Here is a 25,669-nt window from a genome sequence, read left to right as displayed (position 1 = left end):
CCTCACCCAACATAGCTGATTCTTCATTTTCTTGATCTTTCAATTCCAGATATTGGATCAAGATTCAGAAAAGGTATAATCTTGATTACCATTTTGTTTTGACCTTTTTGCCTTTGTTGGAAAAAAACGTGCATAGTTCAAGTTTTCCCATCGTTATTGTTATGATTCCATTTCCAAGATTGTATTTTTGAGCATTTGGGTTTGCAGAATGGAAGAGGAGAAACCCAAAAATACCCAGAACGAACTGGGCGGTGATAATGTAGATAATGTACATAGTAATGTAGACTCCAAAGGGGTTGATTCTTCTTCAGCTCCTATGGTAGATGCTGAGCTATTCGACATTGTTTCATTGAAAGATCAAGATAAGATTGTTGGGGGCTTAAATCAACCTCCAGGATCTGATAATTTAAGGCGGTCTTCAGGTGGGACTGAGGACAAGTTTGAATTTTCCTTGGGGAAAATCCCATCTGGGGATGATTATGTAGACATTGAGGTGCACCATGAAAACGATATTTCAAGCCCTAATCCTGATAGGCAATTTATGGATACAGATGAAACCAGACAGTCTTCTTCTTCGGTGGATTCTGCCTTGTATTCCTATGGGGATGATACATATTCTCCATTTGGATCACCACCAAAACCTAAGACAAAACAGGTTGTGCCAAATGTGGAACCAGAACTATTGCATTTAGTAGACTCTGCTATTATGGGAAAGCCTGAAGGCTTGGACAAGCTGAAAAATGTTGTAAGTGGTGTTGAGAGTTTTGGAACTGGAGATGATGCTGACTCTATTGCATTTCTGGTAGTTGATTCACTTCTCGCCACCATGGGAGGGGTTGAGTGTTTTGAGGATGATGAGGATAATAATCCGCCAAGTGTGATGTTGAACTCTAGAGCAGCCATTGTGGCAGGCGAACTCATTCCTTGGCTTCCCTCCGTTGGGGACATTGCAGGTCTCATGTCACCTAGGACTCGCATGGTTAAAGGTTTGCTTGCTATTTTGCGTGCTTGCACTAGAAACCGAGCAATGTGCTCTACAGCTGGTTTGTTGCATGTCCTGCTGCATTCGGCTGAAAAGATATTTAGTCAGGATTTTGCTACTTCAGAGCCATCAAGATGGAATGGGACTCCTTTATGCCTTTGCATTCAACACTTAGCTGCATATTCTCTTAGTGTAAGGGATCTGCACGGTTGGTTTCAAGTAGTCACAAAAACACTTGCCACTAAGTGGGCAGCTCGTTTATTGCTTTCTTTGGAGAAGGCCATGAGTGGGAAAGAGTCAAGAGGTCCAGCATGCACCTTTGAATTTGATGGTGAAAGTTCTGGCTTGCTGGGTCCAGGGGAGAGTCGCTGGCCTTTTACTAATGGATATGCATTTGCTACATGGATCTACATTGAGTCCTTTGCTGATACTCTAAATACAGCAACTGCAGCAGCTGCCATTGCTGCCGCTGCAGCTGCCACGTCAGGAAAATCATCTGCGATGTCAGCTGCTGCTGCAGCCACTGCACTGGCTGGGGAAGGCACAGCTCACATGCCACGGCTCTTCAGCTTCTTGTCAGCTGATAATCAAGGGATTGAAGCATACTTTCATGCCCAATTTTTGGTGGTTGAAAGCGGTAGTGGGAAAGGAAGGAAGTCTTCTCTGCATTTCACTCACGCGTTCAAGCCACAGTGTTGGTACTTTATTGGTCTTGAACACTCTTGTAAGCAAGGGCTCATCGGGAAAGCAGATAGTGAACTGAGGCTGTACATAGATGGATCATTATATGAGAGTCGACCATTTGACTTTCCCCGAATATCCAAGCCGCTTGCATTCTGCTGTATTGGGACTAATCCACCCCCAACTATGGCTGGATTACAACGTCGTCGTCGTCAATGCCCTTTGTTTGCTGAGATGGGCCCTGTATACATTTTTAAGGAACCAATTGGGCCAGAAAAAATGGCACGTTTAGCTTCTAGGGGAGGAGATGTGCTTCCTTCTTTTGGTCATGGAGCTGGCTCACCGTGGTTAGCAACAAATGACTACGTGCAAAAGTTGTCTGAAGAAAGTTCTGTTCTGGATGCTGAAATCTCAGGATGTCTTCATCTCCTCTATCATCCTGGCTTGCTCAGTGGACGTTTTTGTCCAGATGCTTCTCCTTCTGGTTCAGCAGGTTTGACAATTCTGTTACATTTACAGCACATATCAATATCAATTATGATGTCTATTATCTTCTAGATTATTATCACAAGTCTACAAAGCTTGATGCTTTAGAGTTGCTAGCACTGATCATTTAAACTTCATACTTAGACCACCCCATCTGTCTACATTTAACTTTGAGGGCGTTTGACTACCAAAATTGTTAGTATTTGAAAAATGTAGTTTTGTTTTCAAAGTGAAAAATGATATTTGAAAGCTGGAGTTGTGTTTGGCCATGAATACAAATTGGAGTTGTGTTTGATTTTTTGCGAGTATTTTTGAGTGAAAAAAGTGAAAACAACTTTGGTGTTTTTTAAATCGGAGAAGGGCCTAAAATGCCCTTCAACTATTTGAATTGGTACAAAACTACCTTCAGTCCAACTTTCGGCCTCCAAATATCCCCGACGTCAATCTTTTGGCTCAAACATATCCTTATTTCTAACGGCCCACACTCATAAGGTTGGATGGAGGGCAATATTGTACCAAATCTCATAGTTTAAGGGCATTTAGGCCATTCTCAGTTAAAATAATTTGAAATTACTTAATATATGGGCTCATATGATTAGCCTAATTTTGGGTTCCATAGTAAATTAAAAAAAAGGTTAGTCCTCTACTATCTACACTCACCTCCCCGCCCCCCCCCCCTTCTCTCTCTTCCACTTTTTTTTCCTTCTTCGATCTTGTCCACCATTTTAAATTTTAATCTTTTTCAAGACAAAAGAAGGGAGGAAAATAACGACGACATTCATATAGAAATAATTAGTTCAATAGAAGCTGATTTAATTAAGCAACAATGTACGTACACTACATTTTTCTTTTGTGTGCCCGAAATTCAAAGCAAAAGAATGAAAATAGCCCTTTTCTCCTTTTCCCACCCCACCCCGCCCCCACCATGATAATAATACAAATTAAAAAAATATGAACCTGTAAGTTCATTTCAAATTTGAGTCCCTAATATCCTAATTAAGAATAAGAGATTAAAAAAATAATAATGAACAAGACAATTGGATAATTGATAGAAAATTTTATATTAATAAAACATAATATTATTTGTTTTAGATAGACAATTAGGTGGGGCGAGTATGAATTTTAGTCGGATCACTAGTTATAAGTTGGGTTATAATAAATTGGGGGTTGATTTAAAATAGGCCAATAGGAAGATATCATAAAATTAATAGTTTTTTGAATATTCTTTTCAAGTGTATCGGGTCAAAATATGAATCATATGTTATTTTTATTATTTATTTGAGAAGGGTTTAAATTTAGACCAATCAAATTAGGCAACATAATAAATAAATATTTAATGATTTTACTTTAGGGGAGCTGTTAAAAATAAGGAAAAATATGAGCTAAAAGGTTGATATTGAGGGTATTTTTGAACCAAAAGGTTGATGTTCGGAGTATTTGGGGACTGTAAGGTGGATGGAGGGTAATTTTGCACCAATTTAAATAGTTGAGGCTTGAGGGGCATTTTAAGTCCCTCTTTGTTTTTAAATTATTGAAAATTTTGGAATTCAACGTCAAGTTGATTTCGAGAGTTTTATGGCCAAACATGTTTTCCAAAGCAAAAATATTAAAACATTTACATGGCCAAACCTCCCCTATGTGTATATTTTAGACAGGGGTCAATGGGTTTGGAGGTGGCGGTGTTGTATTGAGTAGATTTCTTGTTAACAATTCTTTTCTTGGTTGTGCTGTTCACATTCATTTATTCTTTCTCCTATTCAATAATTGAAGTTTTAAGTTTCACATTCTAGAGCTTCCTATTCAATAAGGGAGCTTTTAAGTTTCATATTCTATTACAACAACAACAACAACATACCAGTGTAACCCCACAAAGTGGGTCTGAGGAGGGTAGAGTGTATGCAAACCTTACCGCCCTACCTTGGAGGTAGAGAGATTGTTTCCGATAGACAGTTGACTCAAGGAAAAAACAGTTCAAAACAGTATGGAAAGAAATAATGGAAGTGAAGAAGCCATGACAAAATACTATAGAAAGTATGAGTATAAGAAATTATTCTGAACAATAACTACAACAAAACAATTATGGACAGTAACTACAACAAAATAAAACAATAATTGAAGTTCACTAAACGAGAAATAGTAATAAAAAATCGAAGGACAAGAAACTACAAAGGTAATGTTATGACTACTAGCATGGAAGAATAAGCATGATAACACTCAACTATTTACTAGCCTTCTTCCCTAATCTGTCTTCTCCACTACTTCTTATCTGCAGTCATGTCCTCAATAAGCTGAAGCTGCGCCATGTCTTGTCAAATTACCTCTCCCCAATCCTTCTTTGGCCTACAACTACCTCTCATCCATAGCCAACCTCTCACACCTACGCATTGCGACATCCATGCCTCTCCTCTTCACATGCTCAAACCATTTCAACCTCGCTTGCTGCATTTTGTCCTCCATTGAAGCCACTCCTACCTTGTTCCGAATATCTTCATTTCTAATCCTATTCCTCCTAGTATGCCCACACATGCGTCGTAGTATCCTCATTTGTGCAACTTTCATTTCTGAATGTGAGACTTTTTGACTAGCCAACACTCTGCAGCCTACAACATAGTCGGTCTAACCACTACCCTGTAGAACTTCCCGTTAAGTTTTGGTGCCACTTTTTTGTCTCACAAGACTCCGAATGCGAGCTTCCATTTCATCCACTCTACACTAATTTGGTGTTTGACATCATCATCAATCTCCCCATTTTCTTGGATAATGGACCCAAGGTACTTGAAACTTCTTTTTTGAATGGCCTGTGTTCAAGCCTTATTTCCACACCAGCCTCATACGTTATGTCATTAAACTTGCACACTCCAGGGTCTGTCTCCAAACTTCCAGTGTATCGTTAACCTCCATTTCATCCACCCTGCACTAATTTGGTGTTTTAACATCATAATCAATCTCCCCATTTTCTTGGATAATGGACCCAAGGTACTTGAAACTTCTTTTTTGAATTGTCTATGTTCAAGCCTCATTTCCACACTAGCCTCATACGTTATGTCATTGAACTTGCACACTCCAGGGTCTATCTCCAAACCTCCAGTTTATCGTTACCTCCTCCGTGTGTCTCGTCAATCAGAATTATGTCATCCGCAGATAACATACAACATGACCTCTCTACTTAGATATGCCACGTCAATTCATCCGATAGATAAAAACGAACTAAAAGTTGATCCTGGTGTAACCCCATCACAACTGGAAAGTGTTCCGAGTCTCCTCTCATTGCCTTCACTGCAGTCTTGACATCATCCTACATGTCCTTGATCGCCCTAGTGTACGCTACCAGTACACCTCTAACCTCCAAGCATCTATTTATAACCTCTCTTAGGACTTTGTCGTAAGCCTTTTCTAGGTCAATGAATACCACCTGTATGTCCTTCCTCTCTCTATACTGATCCACTAGTCTCCTTACAAGACGAACGACTTCTGCAGTTGAGAGCCCCAACATGAAGCATGTGACTTCTGCAGTTGAGCGTCCCAACAAGAAGCATGAATCCCGAATTGATTCACGAAAATAGCCACACCTCTCCTCACCCTCATCTCCACTACCCTCTCTCAAACTTTCAGAGTGTGGCTATAGTTGTTGCAATTCTGAATGTGACCTTATTAAGTTTCAAATTCTAAAACATAAAATCATTTTGGATGAATGAGTGCTTGGCAAATTTTTTCTGTACACAAATTGAATCTGATACCTCTCTTTCTCTCTGGCCCTCCCTCTTTATGTCTTTCTTTCATTTGGTACAAAGACATGTAAGTAACCAAGGTTTATCTTTTTTTAACCTCACATGTTTATTTTGTCTCTTCTAAATGTAGCTTGAAGAATGTAACTGTTGTCTATCTATTATTGTTAATGATTCTGAATCTTTCAGGTGTGCTTAGAAGACCTGCAGAGATCCTTGGGCAAGTCCATGTTGCAACAAGAATGCGTCCAACGGAAGCTCTTTGGGCATTGGCGTATGGAGGTCCCATGTCCTTACTTCCTTTGGCAGTGAGTAATGTGAAAGAGAATAGCTTGGAACCTCAGCAAGGTGACCTTTCTTTATCATTAGCCACAACTGCTATTGCCGCTCCCATATTCAGAATCATCTCTAGGGCCATTGAACATCCTGGAAACAATGAAGAGTTGAGCCGTAGAAAAGGTCCAGAAGTCCTGTCAAGAATCTTAAACTACCTTCTACAAACTTTGTCCTCCCTTGATGTTGCGAAGCGTGATGGAGTTGGGGATGAGGCGCTTGTAGCAGCAGTCGTTTCGTTATGCCAATCACAAAAGAACAACCACACACTCAAGGTGCAGCTTTTCAGTATGCTTCTACTGGATCTGAAGATTTGGAGCTTATGCAGTTATGGTCTTCAGAAGAAGCTTCTCTCCTCTCTTGCAGATATGGTTTTCACAGAGTCATCTGTGATGCGTGATGCTAATGCAATTCAAATGCTTCTAGATGGCTGCAGGAGATGTTATTGGACTAGCCGTGAAAGTGACTCTACCGATACATTTATGAATGACGAAACACGTCCTGTGGGTGAAGTAAACGCTTTGGTTGATGAACTCTTAGTTGTTATTGAACTCCTAGTTGTGGCTGCGCCTCCTTCGGTAGCTACAAATGATGTCCGTTGTTTGCTTGGTTTCATGGTGGATTGTCCACAGCCAAATCAGGTAACGTGCAGTTTTTTGTATATAAGTATGCTGAGTGGTGGGGAAGTTTCTAGTTTAAATAAGTCTCTTGTTGCTCTTTATAAGAAAACTTAGACTACCGTTCCTTGTTGGTGTCTAGTTTTGACGGATTATTATGTCTTTGTTTTGAGCTTTGATTGACATATACATCTATTATATTAAGTATTTATATTTTCTTAGTCACTCAAGAATACACTCGTAGTAGTTTTCTCAAACTTTTTACTCTGTTGTATCTTTATTCTTCAAATCTTGTCAGTTTTTTCACACCATATTCTTTTGTCGCTTGAGATCTTCCTGTTTCGTAATTATTAACTTATTTTCTAGTTATCAGTGTCTCATTTCAGTAACCTTACTTTTAGACGCTCACACTGTTTGATGATACTATATTTGAATATGCTCATATTTCTTCGATCTTAAAAAGTGCAAAAGGACTAATCAAATAAGTTCTTATGGTTTTCTTACTTGTAGTATCCATAGTATCTTACTCATAATGGTACACATTATAGGCAATTTCTTATTAGGGTGGCTGTTGTTTGCGATGGTACTAGTTTTATTATTGTAGTTCTTGTTTTTTATTTCTATCATTGTTTATTATTGTTTTTAATATTCTATCCTAGTATGTTGTTTATGTTGTTTCGATTTTCACATGATTCTATTGTTGTTTTGGCTCCTCTCTGGTAAACTTTTGCACTGTTTCCTTGTTATTTGCTATATTTTCTTAATTGTCTCCTTCTTCTTTATACCGGAATTTGTTGCACTTGAGCCAAAGGTCTTTCGGAAACAACTTGTCTATCTTCACAAGGTAGTGGTAAGGTTTGCTTACATCCTAGCCTCCCCAGACCTCACTTGTGGGATTTAACTGGGTATGTTGTTGCTGTTACATGTATCATGTCCTAAAATTTCATACCATTATTGAGTTAAAAATATTGTAATTTGGTTTTCATATTTGGATAAGAAAGAGGAACAACTCTAATAGCATAAAGTAGTTTTCAAGAAACACTTCTCAATTTGAATTTTAAAATTTTGCTCTTTTTAGTGCTCTTTGATAAAGTTTGTGCCAGTTATTTGATAATTACCATCTGCCGAAAACTTGACTGAGAAAGTAAAAATGAGCTAATGAAATCTGTCATATTCTTTTCATCATGCACATGCAGTAAATTCACCAGATAACTAACAAACTAAGACATTTTGTGCTCTTTTGATACAGTCTAAGACCTTTTGCACTTTACTATATGTACAGCTGTAGTCTTTCCTCCAAAGCACCTCTGCTTTTTCTCGTTCCTCAAAACACATAAGATGAGGCTGGTATTATCCTCCAAATACCCTTCTAGTCTCAGTCTTTTCTAACTGCATCCACTCCAGCAGCAAAATAACTCTTTAAGTAAAGGCATGACATTGTCCACAATAATGTTTAGGAACACTTCCCACATATGGCTGTACAGTGAACAAGAGGTGTTTTGTTGTCTTTACTAACTTCTGTATATTGGGGAATAAAATCTTATTCTTAAAAGAGAACTTTCTTGATACTTCATTTTCTTAATTGATACTTCCCAACGGACGTGCCTTATTTTCTATTTGAGTCTAATATAATACTTTTGTTATTTCAGGTTGCCAGGGTGCTACATCTCATGTACAGGTTGGTTGTGCAGCCAAATATGTCCAGGGCTCAAACCTTTGCTGACGCATTTTTGTCTGGTGGTGGTATAGAAACACTTCTTGTCCTATTGCAGCGAGAAGTTAAGATTGGAGATTGTGATGATTTATCCACTGTAGATCATAATACCACTACTGCATCAGCCCAGGAAGCTGAACTGGATACTGAGGCACATTGTCCCATGGGAAGTAGTGAAGTTGGTGAAACAGGATATACAAAAGAAAGAGAGACAAGTTTGAATGCAATGGAATCTGTACCTGAGTCCTTCAATGGTGCGGGCGCAACAATTTCCACTAGGTCTACTATTGAAAAGATGCAGTCTATCCCAGAGAATGCATTTCTAAAAAACCTGGGTGGTATAAGCTTTTCAATAAGTGCTGAAAATGCTCGGAATAATGCATACAATGTTGATAAAAGTGATGAAATTGTGCTTGGAATTATTAACCTCTTGGGTGCTTTAGTTTCATCAGGCTATCTGAAATTTGGTACACATGCTCCCCCAGATGTGACAAACAACCTTTTGGGGTTGCTGGAAGGAGGGGGTACCATGTTTGATGATAAGGTTTCCCTTCTACTTTTTGCATTACAAAAGGCCTTCCAAGCAGCACCAAATAGGCTCATGACTGGCAGAGTGTACACAGCTTTATTGGGTGCCTCGGTATTAATATGCTTTTCCTCTTGATATGCTGCTTCTTTAGTCATTCAGTTCCTGCCATTTCTTTGGACAATTTTTCTTTGTGAAAGCCAACTGCTTCATCAATTGTTTTTTCTGTGTGAAAACCCTCTTAGTACGTTTCTAGGAAAACTTCCTTTCTTTGTTGTGTTTCAAAAAGATAGTATACTATGTCTGCGTAGGAACTGATGCTCAAATAGATGAAAGAAAGTCAGTCCATTGCGTAGAGTCCCTGCTTGAAGATGATATGCATAGTAACAAACATATACATGACCTTTTTAGCTTCTCGCTTTACATCTGAAATAGGTAAATACTTCTTTATTGGTGCAAAAAGTAGATACCTCTTTATCATCACTGCTGTTTTTCTTTTCCCTTTTCTTGCCTATCCTGTTTAGATATGTAAGCCAGAGAATGGCAACTGTAAATATCTCAAACATGTAGAAAAAAACTTTTGGTATGTGTTTGCCCTGGGAAGTTGACCAAGTTACAACTCAGACTTCATATCATCATGCATTTCTGTTATGCAACATCTTGGTATGATGCACCATGTGGTAATAGATATCTCTCTGGCCTCTGGTAGTTTAAATAGTTCTGGAACAAGTATGTAAAGTGATGGAATTGTATTATATTGTGATCAATATGAGGGTTTATATGTTTCTTGGCTTTACTTTGAAAGTTAAAGAAGCATTCCTTCTACAGCTTTTTCATCCATTTGGAATTTGGATGGAAAAAACTGCATGATAATAGTAATCCCTTTGAGTTGTTCAAACGATAATATCAGTGAGGATCGCTTCCCTTTCTTCTATAAAATACGATGTTAGTGAATATCTTTTGGAGAAATTATACCGTGTATAGACTATCAAATAAGCCATGTGTACTTTTCCCAGATTTGATAAGGTACTTGCAGTATGTTTATTTACTACAAGTGTTTTACGGAGCAAGTGGCATAATGACTTTGATTTCATTAGGTATTGGAGATTCTCATGCAAGAGTAATTTTTTTTTTAATAAGTAGATTATATAGCTAGCTTCCCCTTTGAATAATTTTCTTCTAGCACTTTATATACTGTATCGTTAATGTCACCAATATAACTTTCTTAATTTATGTTTTATTGAGTAGAATAAGATTTGATAAACTGGAATCACACGACTATAATCTGCTTATCAATATTAGGGTTATTTACCTCGTGAGTAATAAATCCGTATTTAATCGCGTGATATTGATATGAAAATCAGTTTTTATACCTTTCTTTGCACCATTAATAGTTGATTTTTTTTAAATTGGAAATAACCAGTTTTCAGGTATCTAGACATAGTTTATGCCATGATCAGTATTCCCTAATCTTGTTTTTGGGCTCATATAATCCTTTTTGTGATTAGTTTTGTTGAATGCCTCACTGTTTGGATTTTGAATTTCCTCTCTGCTACTCATTCAGATAGTCACTTTATTTATAGATGCAAGAGTTTTGGGGCTATACTCTATTTACCATTGAGTTTCTGCTCTAGGCAGTCTATCAAAGATAAAGCTGAAGATTTTTTGCTCCTGATGTAGATAAATGCCTCGTCAACAGATGATGGATTGAACTTCTATGATTCTGGGCATCGGTTTGAACATATCCAACTTTTATTGATTCTTTTAAGGTCACTTCCATATGCACCAAAGCCATTGCAAAGCCGAGCATTGCAGGTATTGAATTGTGTCCCCTTTTTCCTAACAGCTTATTGTGCCTTATCTTCTTTGTATTGAAGCGGTCGTTGGCTCTTGGCACTTCATTACCATTTGTGGGTGTTCTAAAGTTTGTACTGGGCTTGACTGATTTAAAATTGAGCGTTTGGTTATCGGTTGGTTCCGAGTTCATTATATAAAATTTAACATCAAACTTTAATATCGGAACTACTTCTGTTGAATAAGGCAAATATAACATTGCTTCTGACTCCTTCTGGCTGAACAAGGATCTTTGCGAGTATAGGCTGTGATAACAAGTTTCACAGTTGTTTATAATAAGAATGTTACATAGTTAATTTTATACGTTTTTCTTTGATGGAGGAATCAGTACGGTCAACTGTTAAGCTCTCAATAAGTAATTCAAGGAGAGGAATCAGTACAGTCAGCTAATAAGTCCTTGTTTGTTGGATTTAAGTACTCCCTCCGTTTCAATTTGTTTGTCATATTTTGACTTGGCATGGAGTTAAAAAAAGTAAAGAAGACTTTTGAATGTTGTAGTCTATATACCAAAATGCCCTTTGATCTTGTGGTTTTAAACATGCCATGTTGAAAGTTGGAATTAAAAGAGTTGCCAAAAAAGGAAAAGAGACATTAATTGAAATGGACTCAAAAGGAAAGTAGGACAAACAAATTGAAATTGAGAGAGTAGTTACTGATGTCTTGCATTTTTTTGAATAAGTAAATTGAAAATTTATTGATTATCAAAAGTAAGATCATGCATATGGCGCTCAGGGCTGTGGTTCAGTGGTAAAGGAAGCATAACATGGGATGTGTTGTAGGTGTATGTCACTAGTTTGAACCCTGTTAAAGACTATAGTTTGCCATTTGAATGGGAGAAGGGTAGAGGGACATGTCCATAGTCCATAATCCATGAAGTATGAACCTGTGCGTCAACTGGGCTGGGCCAGCTAATCCGCAGGGAATTTTTCTGTTGTCAAAAAAAACAAATAGTGAAAAGTAGAACCATTCTCCGAAAGGACCCACAAAATGCATTAGTTCTGTGTTTCTAAATAGTTTTAGGTCAGGGGCAGTCGGACCTTTGGTAATGGCACAGCGAGGAGAGGAGTCAGAAGGTTGGCCAAGGTTGTGTCCTTTCGAGCGGACGAGGTTGGCTTGTTAACCGAGAGCTTGCATTGCGACGGCATTGCCATTGGACTTGGCATCACTTCAACATCTCTGTTTTTTTCCAGCCTGACTGAATGCATATTTGCAAACACCGACCCCTACTCAATAGGGAAATTCAAAGAGGAGAATGAGGACAGATGACTACCGCTAAAAATCATTTATGTTGCTTGTTCTACCTGACCAGCTCACTTAAGCTTTATTCATGAAGGCATAGCCTACCCTCGTGCTAAAAATGTTATCATGTTCCATAATTGTGTTGCAGTGGGGCAATGCAAAAATAAATGATTTGCATCTTCAAGCTCCCTAGCACACATGTAACATATGCAGGGTCAGGCAAATATTATGTACTGCAATCTAGCTGAACCTGTCGAAGAGGAGCTTTGTTTTCCAAATCATCTTCCATTGCCAATTTTCAGTAGGACACTTTGTTTTTAATGATGAACTGTAGCATGACCTAACAGTCAAAGTTTGCCTCTTGTTTGTACCCCATAACAAGGAGTGGGGGTTCAGGAGGCTGTTCATTAACGACTCCCAGCGTCTTTAGTATTGAGAATATCCTGTCAACCTCCCAATCATGGCAATTCCTTCTAAACCTTAGCACCAGTCCATACTTTGTTTTTCATTGTGCAATGGTAGCTGTTACATTTACAGTACGATTGGACAAGTCAGGGAGCTTATCTTTGGGGATGTGTCCCAACCAAGCAACATTCCAATTTTTTAAATTAATTATCATCGTCCTCTTTGAAATTGCATCTGGTAACAATTTATCTCAGAGTTTCCTTATTTGCATTGAAATATGTGGAGAAAAGAGGATTGGAGATAAAAGGGGTCTTAGATGAGAATTTTTTTTCTAGAACATAGCAAAATCATGATTAATTTTCTTCTTTTCATTTTCTTGTTCGTCATTTTGGTCCCTGGTTGAAGGGGGAAGACAAAAAATTAGACCTGCTAAAGAGCGAGAAACCAAGGAAAATTCAATTTTTTTCTTTTTGAAGTTGATGTGGGAGGGAAAATGTCTTAGTTTGCAAGACATTACAGACCTGCAACTTTTTTTTCATTCATGTTTTGACCTGTTGAGCGGTCGGTGGGATTATTTTGATGACACCTTTGTCTCAATGTATTGGCTTCATATGTTTTCTTTGTTGAACATTCTTTTCATGTCTCTCTCTCACTTCAATTTTCTGTTTGGTTTCAGGATCTTCTGATTATGGCTTGCAGTCATCCAGAAAACAGAATCAATCTAACCAAAATGGATGAGTGGCCTGAGTGGATATTGGAGATCCTGATATCTAACTATGAGGTAGCATTTTTTATACTATTTCACAAAAAAATACTTATCTTTCTTATTGGAAGTCACTGTAAAGAGTGATACAAAAAAATTATGTTATGTTTTTCACTAATTTGATACTTTTTGTGCACGTTGCCTGTCGTCTTGCATTTTTTATGCACCTGTAATTCTGTATACCGGAATAGTTTCCCATGTGGTCAGTGATCCACTTTTTTTTGGCTTTTTAACTTAAAAGTGATGCTCATAGGTGGAACTACTAAATGTCTCTTCTGATACTTCTTTTCCCTGTGAAGTAGTGGTTAGAGTGAGCTTTTTCCGATATCAGCAGATGCTAAAAGAAATGTAAAGATTCTGACTTTGATTCTTATGATCTTTCCGTGACAGACAGGAGCAAGTAAGACTGCTAACCCAGGAAGCTTGAGAGATATAGAAGACCTCATACACAACTTCCTTATAATTGTGTTAGAGCACTCAATGCGCCAGAAGGATGGATGGCAGGTAAAGTTTGGTAGCCATTTTCTTTTCTCATGTGACATCAAAACATTTAGAAAATAGGTGCAGCACCAGTAGGATGATAACTAACAGAGTGTATTCATTAAGATGGAGAATAATAGGGTGAATGATTCTATCTGTATGGTGAGCTGGCACTATATGATTTAATGGATAAGATATCTTACTACCGAGAGCTGAATGGATATGTTGGTAGTCTTGGAATGATTATATCAGTCCTGGATTCTTCACGCATTTTTTAATTCTTGGTTGCTTGGAATGGGCACGAAGGACTCAAATAGGGACTTGTATGATAGATATATGGCCAAAGAGAAGATACTTGTTTCATCAAGACCAGAGCTTGGTTGCTAACGTTCTTCTGGAGTCTTTGTTATAAGTTAGGGATCCAATATCTTTTGGATTTACCTTATTTGCCAATGGAAGTGGGAAGATAGAGACACTAGTCAGGTTTCAGAATGTTCTGATTCATAGTTTGCCCTTTGATAGTTAGCCTTGTGGTCTGGGTCTCTAGAGTGTATTCTATAGTTCCTGCTTTGTGCAGGTGAGACTGGCCTCTTTCATGAATTTCTCAGTGCTTGTTCTCTAATTAATTTCTGTTTCCTCATAGAGCACTCTGCAGATAGCTCCCCTCAACTTGAACAATTCAAAATAATCAGTCTGTTCATTAAAACTTTGCTACCTGTTTTTGAAGGACCTCCCAAAGGGATTTCACGATGTTGGTTGGCTTCTTCGACCAAGTTCCCCCTCTTGCCTGAAATCTTATAGTGCTCATCCTTCCCCTTCCTTGGACAGCAGCAATTTAAAATCTTCTGCTACTCTCTGTCCTACACAACTAAATTCTGCTGCCACTGTCACTATTTATCTCTCTATTGTCTTTCACCAACTATAGGCCCTCTAAAATGTCAACCATGACCTGCTTATCACAGCCTTCTACCCTTTTAAGACTTGAAAAACCAAAACCCTCCTATGGGTTCTCGACTGGCTTATACTCACTAATCTCTCCACTCACATAAAGTGATGTATAAGAACCTTTATATTTGCAATACCACAATGAGCAAATGAGATTTGCTACTTTCAAATCACTTTAACACTTGATGATTGCTCTTTCTGATTTTTGGTTATGAGTCATCTCCCGGTCTTATTTTCCTTTTGTTTCAGACTTTCAGGTGTTAGATTGCTTTGGTGTTTTATATCTCTTGCTTATTGACCTGATAGGATTGAGGAAGCTTCAGTAATTAGTCATGACTAATTTATATATGTATTTCTAAATCATTTTTCTCTTCGTTTTATCCCCTGCACTGGCCATTCTCCTATTTTATATCTGCATCAAACATTTCATTTGATATATTTTTTTTTGGACAGGATATTGAAGCTACAATTCATTGTGCAGAATGGCTTTCCATGGTGGGTGGTTCTAGCACAGGAGACCTGAGAATCAGGTACTAGCCTTGACAAGTTTGTTGAATAGATCCCTGTGTTTGATTTTGCTGCATGATTTTCCTCTCGGAAAAGCTCTTTTCTTTTGAAGTGCTACATGTTGGAGTACTAGAGTGAGACCATCCCCCCTTTTTCTGTATAAACTTGCTTTGTATTGAATAATTTTGAGTATGTTGTTAGATGTACTTTCATGAATAATTCCGCTGGTTATTGCAATTTTCAATCTGTTTAAATGAAGTAGAATGGAAATTTTGGATTTTGGCTTTACACTTCTTTAAGATTATGTTAGATAGTTAATGTGTATATAGTTATACTTTGTACTGGTATTTCACACCAGGAAAACATGATTATGTAATTGGATATAAAAATGATTTAGCATAAGTCAATTGTCTTTACGTGCCTGTTTTTCTCATACGATATCAGAGTTTTGGTGAAAAGTTCCCCACTTTGCTGAAACCAGCAACATATGGGAGAGGAAAAGCTAGTCACCTTGTATATTTCTGGCGACTCAGACCCACTTGTTTCATGAGTGTTGTGTGGAACACCACTATTGCAAATGTACTTTTGGACTCGTTACCCTGCTTATTCCATCACAAAATTAGTTACCAATTGTCTCCTTCAATTCATATGAGCTAAACCACATTAGGTCTTCCTGATCTTGATACCACTGTTTGAGGATGACAACTTGGATGCGTAGATTTTTTTGGACTTTTTCCCGAGTGTTTGTCCTGTCTATGATAGTGATTACTAGATATGATAATTTGTCTGCAAAGACAACATCTTATGTTTCTATCCAAAGGCAATTTTGGGGTTCTCATTAGTTTTTAATTTTGCTTACATTATATCCCAAGACGTGAAGAGTCACTGCCCATCTTCAAAAGAAGGCTGTTGGGAAGCTTGCTGGATTTTGCTGCACGGGAGTTGCAAGTTCAGGTAACCTTATTCTTCTAGCTCCGGTCTCTATGATGAAAGCTGAAGACGTGACTTCATAATTCTTTTGTTTTATTTCCTTTTCTGCTAATGACTTTTATCTTCAGTATGATATCAGAAAGACCTTCTCCAGTGTTTTTTTTGGTCAAATTGGGTTTTGTGCCTAACTCACAACCCAAAAGCTAGCTCAAAGAGGAGGATTGCCCAAGCCTTATAAGGAGTCCAGGGATCTTGTCCCTCACCAATGTGGGATTCATCACCCCCTAACGCCCAGATCCAGAGTCTATATCCAGGTTGCACTGTCCAGTCTGGTGTGTGCCCATTCCTGGACCAGGATATTTCCACTCCCTATGTTGCTTGGACCCTGGGCCCCACATCGGATTGGGTCTGGCTCTGATACCATGTAAAGAAATGGTTCTTGGGTCTAACTCAACCCCAAAAGTTAGCTCTTGGGGTTGAATTAGGCCCAAGATCCATTTCTTTACATGGTATCAGAGGCCAGGCCTATTGGGTCCAATGTGGGGGCCCTTGGACCGTGCGGTACAGCAGGAGTTGTGAATATACTCTCGGTCCATGAATGTGCATGCTCCGGTCCGAAAAAAAAAGGCTTTGGGCATGTGTTTGTGTGATGAATGGAAAGAATCTCACTTCGGTGAGGAATGGGATCCCTGAACTCCTTATAAGACTTGAACAAGCCTCCTCCCTATGATCTAGTTTTTAGGATTGAGTAAGAACCAAGATACATTTCTTTACATTAGGTCTTGGGTTTAACTCACACTATGTGTATAAAGGCCTATGTAATGGTAAGTCCACAAGACCAAGGTTTTCAATTGAATCTGAGAATTCCTTCATTGATATGTGGTTACAATTCAGTCTCTCAGTTTTAAATCTGCAAATGTTGAAGTCACCACCAATCACCCAGAGCCCTTTTGCTGCAACCAACTCATTCCACAATTCCTCTTTCAGAAGCAAAGTGTGAACGATAGAAATGAAACCCCTAAAAAGACCCACCTAAAATCTTCCTTTAAGCTTTCAAATAAACAAGAGAGTAGAGACAGTCCCTGTTGTATCCCTGAGCAAGTCCACTATCTTTTGTCCCAAATTGTACCAGAGGCTTTAAGCTCAGCCCAATAGCTCCATCTGTTCCCCTAAATTTGTCGAACAAGACCTGGTGACCATTCTTCAAATTTTGTTTCCTGTAAACCTACGATATCAATTTTCCACCTCTGAATAAGAGATTTCAGGGTGATCCTCTGCTCCATTTCATTCACTCCCTCACATTCCAGCTGGGAATTTTTTGTCTCATTCTGATAATGCTTTGTGATGCCTGCCCCTCAATTGTTTGTTTGTTTGTTTCTTTCTTAAACTACATATGCAGTCAACTACATCATTGCCTGAAGTCTCACACTGGTTATGGATGGGTAATTGGTCTCCTTGTATTTTCTTAGAATAATCCTCACCGCATGAGCTAACTTTTGAGGTTGAATTAGGTCCAAGGTCCATTTCTTATCATGGTATCTCCAAACCCACCCTATTAATTGGTTTACTCGATGTTGGGCCCTCATGTTGTATTTCTAAATGTCCAGCCTGGGCATGTGGAGGTGTCAGAAGTCCCACATCGTCCATGGATAGGGTAATTGGTCTCCTTGTATGGTTAGACAATTCTCACCTCATGAGCTTGCTTTTGGGTTGAGTTAGACCCAAGGATTATTTCTTTATAATCACATGAATCAGGATGGAGGGAGTAATTGAAGTCTTAATTGTCCCCAAATTTGTTGCCTTTGAAGTTAGCTTGAGCATTGGTGTCACCTTGATCCTTTTCGAATTATTTTAATTTCAAAATCAACTTTGTTTTAGGGTCTCACTGCCAGTTATGATTTTTGTCAAATTCAGAGTAATTTTCTGTTTGATAAGGCAAAGTAATTATATTAATGATGCACCAACTAGGCGTCCATGGAAAAAAAAGAACTACAGAAAAATTCTAAGAAGAATCTGTATGGGGAGAGACAGGATTTGCGTGTTTTGCTCTCTATGAACTTGAGTATAATTAGCACAAATATGGTTGCTTGTCTGTTAGCTTGGTGTCACTGTGCTCCTTATCAAATATAGCAAACTTTTTTTTTTGCCTCTTCACAGTAATTAAAGTTTTTGTTATATTCTGATTGAATTCATCCTTACCTTTTCTGCATCCCGAGACATTAACATTTGTAAAACTTCAACAATGTCTACATCCAGCTTTTCTTTTTCTGCAGACTCAGGTTATCGCCGCAGCTGCTGCTGGTGTGGCAGCTGAAGGGTTGTCAGCTAAGGATGCCAAGCTGGGAGCGGAAAATGCGGCTCAACTTTCTGTCGCCTTGGTAGAGAATGCCATTGTGATTTTAATGCTTGTTGAAGACCATCTGAGGCTGCAGAGCAAACTTTACAGGACTGCACATGTTCCTACTGGTTCTGTTTCCCCTCTGTCAAATGCTGTTCCTGTAGGTAGTCAGTCTGCCAGTGTAGTTGGTGGAGACGCTCTTGACACTGTAGCTGATCGTAAATCATCCAATGGCTCTGGAAGAATGTCACTTGATGTATGTATTTATAGACTTATGTTTGAGTTTAGTAATTCCTCTTCTTCAAGTATTATCTGTTCCACTTTTTCTTTTGTTTAAAAAGTACTATCTGGTCACATTAGTCTGCAGATCTTTTCTATTTCTACCTCTGTGATGTGCATATTTTCCTGACAGTTCTGTTGGAGTTTGTTCCCGCTTCTAGGTCTTGTCTGCATCTCTCGTTGTTCTCTATTTCCTTTGTCTTCTGTGGTTGCTGCATTTTCACCTACACCTACATGTAATTGTTTTGGAAAATCTTCAATCTCTCTGCTAACTGGGTTAAGGTGCAAGTGTAATTCTCACTCGTGCTTGTAATGCTCTCTATATGTTTATAGCCAGATTTATTGGACAGACCATATTGAAATGCTTGTAACAGTTTACAATATTATATTTGGTTTCTTGTTCATTGAACTTAGTTTACTGATGCTGGTTTCAACTAGGTTCTTGCGTCAATGGCTGATCCTAATGGACAGATATCTGCAACTGTGATGGAACGGCTAGCTGCAGCAGCAGCTACTGAACCTTATGAATCTGTTTCTTGCGCATTTGTGTCATATGGCAGCTGTACCTTAGATTTAGCTGAGGGGTGGAAATACAGGAGTCGATTATGGTATGGAGTTGGCCTTCCCTCAAACACCTCGGTTATTGGTGGTGGTGGCAGTGGTTGGGAAGCTTGGAATTCTACATTGGAAAAAGATGCTGATGGAAACTGGATTGAACTTCCTTTAGTAAAGAAGTCGGTTGCAATGCTAGAAGCACTGTTGTTAGATGAGTCTGGTCTGGGTGGTGGTCTAGGTATTGGAGGAGGATCAGGTACTGGAATGGGAGGCATGGCAGCACTATATCAATTGTTAGACAGTGACCAGCCTTTTCTTTGCATGATGCGAATGGTGCTTGTCTCATTAAGGGAGGAAGATGATGGTGGAAATCAGATGCTAATGAGGCATGGAAACACAGAAGATGGGACGTCAGAGGGTTTTCGTAGACAGACCAGCAATCTTTCTATTTTAGATGTGAATGCTCGTATACCATCAAGAAAACCACGATCCTCATTGTTATGGAGGTATCAATATGCTGACCTTTTTTGAGCTACTCAATTTTCCTCTTTCTTCTTTTTGTTTGTGTTTCTGTTTTCAAACTTTTTAAGGTTTTGCATATTCACAAGACTTCTGGTTAAGGTACCATAAATCGCACGTGAACCTTAAGGTGACTTACTAGAGTGAGAATGAGATCACTAAAGTTTCGGATACTAAAACCTCTGGAAGCAAAAAGAAAAAGAACAAGAACAAGAAAAGATATACTGAAGACTTGATGATTATACTATGCAAAGCATACCTATTTATAGACATGCAGTACAATTTAATGTTCTAATTTCATACTAACACTTACACTACTCTATAACTCTTAACTTATTAACAAATTTCAATTTTTTTCCCGAAGTAATTTTTATATTAACATGCTCTCAGAGCAGTGTGATGATTTGTTAATTGCAATAACTCGTCTTAAAGAAAACATACCAAATATCTTCCTTGATATTGGCGTAAATTTATACCCATAAACATGTAACTTGCCTAAATTTTCAAGGTTAGTACTGTATTCATTTAAAGGTTAAAATGGGTAGAACCTAAATTAACCCATCCAAAAGATTGGCAACTTTGAGCACCCAAGGGTGTGGTCTCGTGGTCAATAAAGTCAGTTGAGAAACTTGAGGTCTCTGGTTCAAATTCCAGCGAAGGCAAAAATACTGTGTAAATTAGTCGAGGTGCGGGCAAGCTGGCCCAAACGCCATAGTTATAAAAAAATGATTGGCAACTTGAACAACATTACTGGTCCAAATTAACCATACTATAGTTTGTCCAAAAAAAAGGAAATGAAAAGAACAAAACTTTTGAATAGAGATATAATTTGATTTTATCGTAAAATAAATCATTTTTAGTAACATAGAGATTAAAAAGATAAACGAACAAATGAAAAATTGATTTTGAGTTGGACATGTTGGACTTTGACCTACTCAAATCATTTTAACTTGCCAAATTTGTCCTAGTTCGTTTAACACCCCTAAGAGTTGCCCTTTAGCATTTTGTAGTTGTACCCCTCGGCATTAGCTTCTAGCTTTTGGTGATGTCAACATTTCTGTATTTTTTTCGAGGTAATGTCAATATTTTTGTATTTTATTTTGTTTTTTTCTTGTTTGCTGGTTTCTTTTGCCAATTTAAGTTTCTCCAGTAAGTTTGGCATCCTATTACTTTCATAGTTGGATATTCTCCTATTATGTCTGCCTATTTCATTAGCTCTTGTTGTGTCGGTACTTATGGCCATATGCTTATATTTCTTTATCATAATTACACTATCTTTTATGGCACCCAGGGTGTCAATGAAAAGTGGGTCTAAAACTTATGGGCGAAAGTTCAAATCCCTGCCAAGAAAAAAATATTAGGTGATTTCTTTCCATCTTGGTGGGGAGAGTTACATGGTACCTGTGCTGGTAGGAGGTACCATGTACCCGGTGGAATAGTTTAGGTGCACGCAAGCTGGTCCGAACACCATTATTATTAAAAGAATAAGAAAAATAATTACGCTATCATGTATGCTAGCTGTCTGCTATGACCACATGCTTGATTAGTAATAGTAATATTTATTCTGATATCTCTGTTTATGCTAATTGGAATCCTGCTCATTACTCAATTTTTTGTGGACAGCGTGCTTTCACCAATTCTCAACATGCCTATTTCTGAGTCCAGAAGACAGAGAGTGTTGGTTGCCTCCTGTGTTATGTTCTCTGAGGTTAGTATTATATCTACCTTGTGACTTGTCTGAGTCAGCAATTATAGGGAGGTTTAAGATAGAACTCTTTCGTTCTTATAGTTTAGCCGTACATTATGTTTCTGATGCTTTCAGTATTTTGATTCATGTTTCTGTCACCTGTATTTGCAGGTTTGGCATGCTGTTGGTAGGGATCGAACTCCTCTAAGGAAGCAATACCTAGAGGTTATTTTACCACCTTTCATTGCAACCTTAAGGAGGTGGCGACCCCTTTTGGCAGGAATTCATGAACTGGCGACTGCAGATGGTGTAAATCCTTTTGTTGTTGATGACCGATCATTGGCTGCAGATGCTTTACCCCTTGAGGTAGATATATTAGACTTCCATGTACATAGTGATGAAATTTCAGTCTAGATTTTACTGTAAGTCTCCAAACTTTCTTGAGAGTTGGAGTTTGGCAAAAGAATCTTGAATAAAGTGACAAGGTCTTTACAGTTATCATTATTGTTGAAATATTTCTGTTAATTAATTAGAATCTGGCACTTCCAGCTTATGCCTTTGTGGTTGGCTTTCTGTTACCATTCATATCTGCAGTTTTTATGTTGTCCATCACTGACATTGCTTTCTTTTACTTCTGTTACCGCAAATGAGTAAATTCCGCTTTTGTTTATACAGTCTTTCTTTCTTCAGCTATGAAACATTGGACTAATGCTGCTGCATTTTGTTAGTCAGTTGCTTCTAAGAATTTACTAAAGTCTTCTGTATATGTTAATCTCCAAGAACTAAGATATTCTTTTTTTCAGGCTGCTCTGTCTATGATATCCCCTAGCTGGGCTGCTGCTTTTGCATCTCCACCTGCTGCTATGGCACTGGCAATGCTAGCTGCTGGCGCTGCTGGAGGGGAAGCTCCAGCACCAGCAACAACCACACATCTAAAGCGGGATTCTTCATTGCTAGAGCGCAAAGCGGCTAGACTTCATACGTTTTCAAGTTTTCAGAAACCTATAGAGGCACCTAGCAAATCTCCAGCTATTCCCAAGGACAAGGCGGCAGCAAAAGCAGCGGCATTGGCTGCTGCACGAGACCTTGAACGCAATGCAAAGATAGGATCAGGAAGAGGTCTCAGTGCAGTGGCAATGGCTACATCAGCACAGCGACGGAGTAGAAGCGACATGGGACGCGTGATGAGATGGAATGTTTCTGAAGCCATGGGAACAGCGTGGATGGAATGTTTGCAGTCAGTTGATACTAAATCTGTGTATGGGAAAGATTTTAATGCCCTGTCTTACAAATTCATTGCTGTCCTTGTTGGAAGTTTAGCTTTAGCCAGAAACATGCAGCGATCAGAGGTCATCTTCATACACTTGCCACTAGTCTTTTTCTCTGATAGGTACATAAAACTGGTCTCTATGACATTGTTAGTTTCATTATATGATTCCTTGTTTGTCTATGTGGTTATAGGTTGAGAGGCGGACACAAGTGAATGTAATTGCTCAGCATCGCTTGTATACTGGAATACGCCAATGGAGAAAACTTATCCATAGCTTGATAGAGATTAAATGTCTTTTTGGCCCATTTAGTGATTATCTGTACAATCCTCAGCGTGTATGTTTCTTGCTGCTTTTGTTTTATTTGTCTGATCAGTGGCTTTACAACTCAGTATTGAATGACTATGTTTATGACTAGGTTTACTGGAAGCTGGATAATATGGAAACATCTGCAAGAATGCGGAAATGTTTGAGAAGGAACTATGGAGGGTCAGATCATTTTGGTTCTGCTGCAGATTATGCTGATCATACTGGATTAAAAGAGGGGGAAGATCAAACAATCAGTCCATCAAAAACCTCTCTTTTGGCAGCAGATGCTATTTCCATTGAGCCAGTAAACGAGGATTATGAACAGGAAGATGGTCCCAACTTGGATAGTAAGTTAGATGACACGGAACATCATGGTGACGTTCAGAGCAGAATGTCTGGAACTGCTGAGCAGCCACTGCAGACATCTTTGGAATCTGGAGACACTCCAGTTACTAACCACTATGACATGGTGCAGAGTCCTTCAGCAGTTGCCCCTGGTTATGTTCCTTGCGAACATGATGAAAGGATTGTCCTTGAGGTTCCATCATCAATGGTTAGGCCGTTGAAGGTTTCTAGAGGAACTTTCCAAGTAAGTCTGCATATAAAAAATATGCTTTCTATGAAATTTTTCTATTTACTAATAGACTTATTGGCTTATTATGTATAAGCTGCTAATTTTCCAATGATTGACATTTTGAAATGCACGTCTTCTGAAACTCAACTGCCTTGATGAGAAGGATGACTGGAAATTTGGTGGACTGAAGAAGTTGTGCATTCTATGTAACCATCTTAGTGCCGCCTTTACGTTAATAATATTTGCATATTACTGAAAAAAAGGAAATGTTATTGAACTGAGGAAGGGATAGAAGGTCAAAAGAGTTGTGGCAAACTGGTGAAAGCATTTGAAATTAAGGTTTTCCTCACTCCCCTGCTGTTGGGCCAGAGCTGCCATTACTTTTGGGGTGGGGTGGTTTCGAAAGCATTTCATCCAATTAGTTTCTGAGTTGAAGAATTCTCATGGACAAGGTATACTCCTGATACCAGGGGAACATTTCATTTGCTTAGACAATTCAGAAAGATTTAAATGCACCCCTCCTGTAAAGAGATCCCAAATTTATGGTATGATGTCCCATATTCATAGAGTACTACTAGGGTACTTTATAGAGATATTTGGAGTCGCATGTGGACCAGAATATGAAGAGCCATATCAAAGATACTAATTGCTTGGTGCTTAAATATAAACTATTCGTAAGATATCTTGCTATTCTTTTTAGGTCAAATGCTTATGCTTTTAATTGATAGAAATACTATTAATTTGTTGGCTGAAGAATGCACTTGTTTCTTTTTCAAGTGCAAAACGCAATCCTTTTTTTAAAAAACTCAAATCGCCATCCTTTTTTTTTGTGAAAACTCAAAACGCCATCCTTTTTCTGTCCTCATCATATGATGACAGTCTTAGCTGCCAACCTATACGTGAACTCAGTTGTGAAATTCTCTAGCCTGCTATCTATAAGTTTCTAGTGAAATCCTGCGTAGCAAGAAGTTTGTTTTTGATAACTTAGGTGATGGACATTGGTCTGTAGACTGTGTCAGGCGACCCGCTTCCGTTGTTTATGACAATCATACGGGTAATGCAAAATGGTTTGACCCAATAGAATAGCTGGAGGATTAGAGCTGAAGAGCTGCTATGTTTTGTCTGTTATTTTCTTTCCTTGTGTTATCCAAAAGATCCTCTGTATATATCCTTAGGTAGGAGGTCCTAATTTTTTTTTGAACATTCGAGATCAATTTTTCATTTCTTGTTACCCAAAAAATACCTCTATGTATACCTTAGCTCATTTTATGTCCGAGTTTATTATTATGAATCAATCAATTAAGGCTTAAGCCTCCCCAATAAAAATTTAAAGGGTCAGCAATGTTTATAGGGTTCATCAGATATGACTTGTGGTTGCCTACCTACAACAACTGAACTTTTTTGGGATTTGGAGCCAGCTATGCAAAGCGCACATAGGCAGAACTCACATTTAATGATTCGAATCATGCTGCAGACAAAAGCATGGTATTTAAGTGGAGAAGGATAGAGGGGTGGGCCCATTATCCACTGAGTTTTGAATTGTGCACCACCGACCCTCAGGGATTTCTCGGTATTAAAAGGATTCACTGCCTCCTTGGTAAATAAGCTGTTTGCATGTATCTTTATAAGTTTTTGCAGACTTTGTTTGTATTCCAAAGTTTGCTTTTGTAGGGAACGGATCATTTTTTTTTTAGTTGGGACACAAGTTTGCCAATCTTCATCTCAACACAAGTTAAAGTTATTAACTTGTGAAGTGTTTTCTTGTGCCAGATTACAACGAGGAGAATAAATTTTATCATTGATAACATTGAGACTGGTGTGGCTGGGGATGGTCTTGATTGCAGCAGTGAAGAAAAAGTTAAAGGAAAGGATCGAAGCTGGTTGATCTCTTCCCTTCATCAGATCTATAGCAGAAGGTGAGAGTAAATTGAATTTCTGCTTAAGATCTATTCG

At 38.4% G+C, this 25,669-nt stretch overlaps 1 protein-coding gene across 2 annotated transcripts in view; it reads left to right on the top strand.

Annotated features, from left to right (window-relative positions):
• The window catches only part of LOC129886604 (BEACH domain-containing protein C2), a 38,596-nt gene continuing 12,927 nt past the window's right edge, over positions 1-25,669 (top strand). Inside the window, exons 1-17 of one of the 2 annotated variants that reach the window (XM_055961366.1) lie at positions 2-73; positions 208-2,156; positions 6,064-6,848; positions 8,474-9,178; positions 10,745-10,879; positions 13,239-13,343; positions 13,716-13,829; positions 15,204-15,280; positions 16,130-16,211; positions 18,461-18,781; positions 19,243-19,865; positions 21,502-21,586; positions 21,737-21,931; positions 22,369-22,914; positions 23,027-23,170; positions 23,252-23,731; positions 25,487-25,632. In XM_055961366.1, coding sequence (XP_055817341.1) covers positions 209-2,156; positions 6,064-6,848; positions 8,474-9,178; positions 10,745-10,879; positions 13,239-13,343; positions 13,716-13,829; positions 15,204-15,280; positions 16,130-16,211; positions 18,461-18,781; positions 19,243-19,865; positions 21,502-21,586; positions 21,737-21,931; positions 22,369-22,914; positions 23,027-23,170; positions 23,252-23,731; positions 25,487-25,632 — 6,491 coding nt within the window. In that variant the 5' untranslated portion in view covers positions 2-73; position 208. Of the gene's footprint in view, positions 2,157-6,063; positions 6,849-8,473; positions 9,179-10,744; positions 10,880-13,238; positions 13,344-13,715; positions 13,830-15,203; positions 15,281-16,129; positions 16,212-18,460; positions 18,782-19,242; positions 19,866-21,501; positions 21,587-21,736; positions 21,932-22,368; positions 22,915-23,026; positions 23,171-23,251; positions 23,732-25,486; positions 25,633-25,669 lie in introns of both variants that reach the window. The other variant, XM_055961365.1, reaches the window with a different exon arrangement.

This window comes from Solanum dulcamara, chromosome 4 (genome assembly GCF_947179165.1).
Source record: "Solanum dulcamara chromosome 4, daSolDulc1.2, whole genome shotgun sequence".
Classification (NCBI taxonomy): Eukaryota; Viridiplantae; Streptophyta; class Magnoliopsida; order Solanales; family Solanaceae; genus Solanum; species Solanum dulcamara.
The sequence above is the reverse complement of the archived record's forward strand: the minus strand, read 5'-3'. Positions and strand labels throughout refer to the sequence as shown.